Below are 2,371 nucleotides of genomic sequence, written 5' to 3'. Positions count from 1 at the left end.
TCCTGGTCTCTATGCAACCAAAGCTTTCTAGTCTTTGTCAGTTCTCAACTATTTCTGTTTTTCTTTGGGTAAAGTTTGAATAGTTTAGGTAAGAAGGGTACTCACTAGCATCATCTGCTAATGCTATAATATTAGTCTCTTCAATAAACATGCCATTTATTGGTACGTTGTTTAATGTGACGCAAAAGAATTGGTTATGACTTATGATGTATATAGTCTAGAGAGTAGAGAGCTGCATTTTCCGTGCTCAGTAGCGTTTTATTGGAAAATTGGCGAAAAGAATTTTGTGCAAAGTTCTAATTTCTATGAACTTCCAAAACCTCCGTGACAGAAAGTTATTCATTTTTTCAAAGCTAGTAATTTTTTTCCCTTGACGTCGGGAAGAAGAGTTTTTATTTTATTTTATTTTCCCACCTGGTGTCCGGTACAAGCCCGATTATATTCAGATTCACGCCGCGTAGGGCCCCATTCGGGGAAGCGCTCCTTAACAAACCCGAGACCTCTGGTTAAGGGACATCCGTCATTTTTCAACCAAATGCCTATCGCTGCCTCATAAAACAGGTGATCCTTGGAATGTTTTTATGTATAATGGATGAAAGGCAAATGATATGCTGAAGGAGAAATGAAAAAAGATGGATGAGAAGATAAAATCTTGTTCATTGTTAACAAATCGAAATGGGCATTTCCAAAAATGAGAATACATCAATTTTGTTTCAACTACTATTCTTTAATATGAACTCTCTCTTCCCAAGCAAATACAGTACATATTAAGGTAGCTTCAACGGCCTTGCTGAAAAAGAAAGACCTTCTGTTGGTACGTCTCTGGTTTCTAGCTTTGGTCAATGTTGCTTTCTTCACATTCTTCTACTACGCCTGAATGAAAAAATAAGAGAAATAATCTTAATGGCACAGTTAACGGACTAGTACTCCTAACTTTAAGAAATACTAACGAATTTACAGTATTAATTATGTACTCTTTACATCCTAAGAGGGAATTACCAAGAACCGACAAAGTATGTATATAATAATGAATCATAGAGCGCGAGGCAGACCTATGTGTTATAGTGAGGGGTCATTAACCCGCAAGCTTCGGCACAAATCCTGTATACGTATATCTATATACCTTAAAAATGGTTAATTTAAAGTACTTGACACCTTGAGTACTAAAAACCTTTAGGGGCACTAGTTGAGCAGAATATTATGTCCGTCGTATAAAAATTCTGGGTCCGCCTCGCCTCTGATAGAGCGGAAGGGGAAGATGTTCATCCCAGTTTGTTAGCAAATCAAGTAAAAAAACTGGTTAACTCTCGTTGTCATATAGTATGAGACCAAAGAGAGTAACAATTTTAGGGTTCTTAATTACCTGCAATCTCTAATCTTGGTCGAGAACCTTTGAATTTCTGGCTCAATGTTCTTGTATTTCTTGATTCCACCCCGTTTTCTGGAACGTAGATCAGAAACAACTTTGTGTTGTTGGTGAGCTTTGCCATTTTCATTAATATCCACTGCCTCAAAATCAAGTTCTTCAGATGATAATGAAAGGTATGAGATAATTTGAATGAGATTCAGCTCTGCAAGAAATATTGTCCTTGCATTCTCATCCCTATGATCTTCCTCTGTATCCACCAATTGTTCTTCTAGCTCCATTCCCATGGTTGCAGATTCAGCCATTTTTTGCCTATTTTACAAATATAACTACTTCAAGCAAAAACTGTGGAATGATTGTGCATCAATAAACAAAACAAGTAAATAGAGCACAAAATGCATAATTTTTTACCTTCTAATTGGGTTTCCAACGAAAATATGTTTTTCTTGTTGTGTGTGTGTTACGAGATTTTGGAATTATATTTGAAATGAGTGAGGAGGACGTTGCATATATATAGGAGTACAATCAGTGGGTGCTAATATATGGTGTCAACTTTGTTTTAACCATCCACCTTTTTTGATGTAACAGTAACCAGAAATTGCTGTATAATAGGCAAATGTTTGGCTAATAGATAGGGCATAACCTTTCGATTATTTTATTTTCTTGCCTCCCTTTTAAAATTTGTTTAGTCTAATTTGAAGCAAGAATAAATACATATATGAAGTTTTTCTTGGAACTCCTTTTAGACTTGATTTTGAAAGAAGACTCCCTTAAGAAGATGTAAGGCAAATTTTCATACTCCTGTTTCTTGGGTGGCTGCCGCCGCTCCTCCCTTTTGTTTGTGGAGTGGTTTTACTTTTTCCTTTAAATTGCTTCTTGAGAATTATAGTGTTCCGAAACAAATATTACTTCCTTCGTTCACTTTTACTTGTCCAGTATTCTAAAAATATATTTTCATCACTTTTAGCATATCAAGAGAAGACAATTTCTTTTTTTTCTTTTCTG

At 35.6% G+C, this 2,371-nt stretch overlaps 1 protein-coding gene across 2 annotated transcripts; it reads right to left on the bottom strand.

Moving 5' to 3' along the window:
• Positions 1 to 635: 635 nt before the first annotated feature.
• On the bottom strand, positions 636 to 1,911 carry LOC107767939 (uncharacterized). 2 transcript variants are annotated; one of them, XM_016587046.2, is made up of 3 exons: positions 1,778 to 1,911; positions 1,364 to 1,678; positions 636 to 873 (listed from the first exon to the last, which is right to left on the bottom strand). In XM_016587046.2, the coding sequence occupies exons 2-3, from the start codon at positions 1,669 to 1,671 to the stop codon at positions 855 to 857; spliced, it is 327 nt and encodes a 108-aa protein (XP_016442532.1). In that variant the 5' UTR covers positions 1,672 to 1,678; positions 1,778 to 1,911; the 3' UTR covers positions 636 to 854. The 2 variants fall into 2 exon arrangements, with proteins under 2 accessions (XP_016442532.1, XP_075112898.1); XM_075256797.1 differs by having other exon boundaries at positions 1,364 to 1,809.
• Between the last annotated feature and the right edge of the window lie 460 nt (positions 1,912 to 2,371).

The sequence above is a fragment of the Nicotiana tabacum genome, chromosome 7 (genome assembly GCF_000715075.1).
Source record: "Nicotiana tabacum cultivar K326 chromosome 7, ASM71507v2, whole genome shotgun sequence".
NCBI lineage: Eukaryota > Viridiplantae > Streptophyta > Magnoliopsida > Solanales > Solanaceae > Nicotiana > Nicotiana tabacum.
Note: the sequence above shows the minus strand (reverse complement) of the source record. Positions and strands in the feature narration are given on the sequence as shown.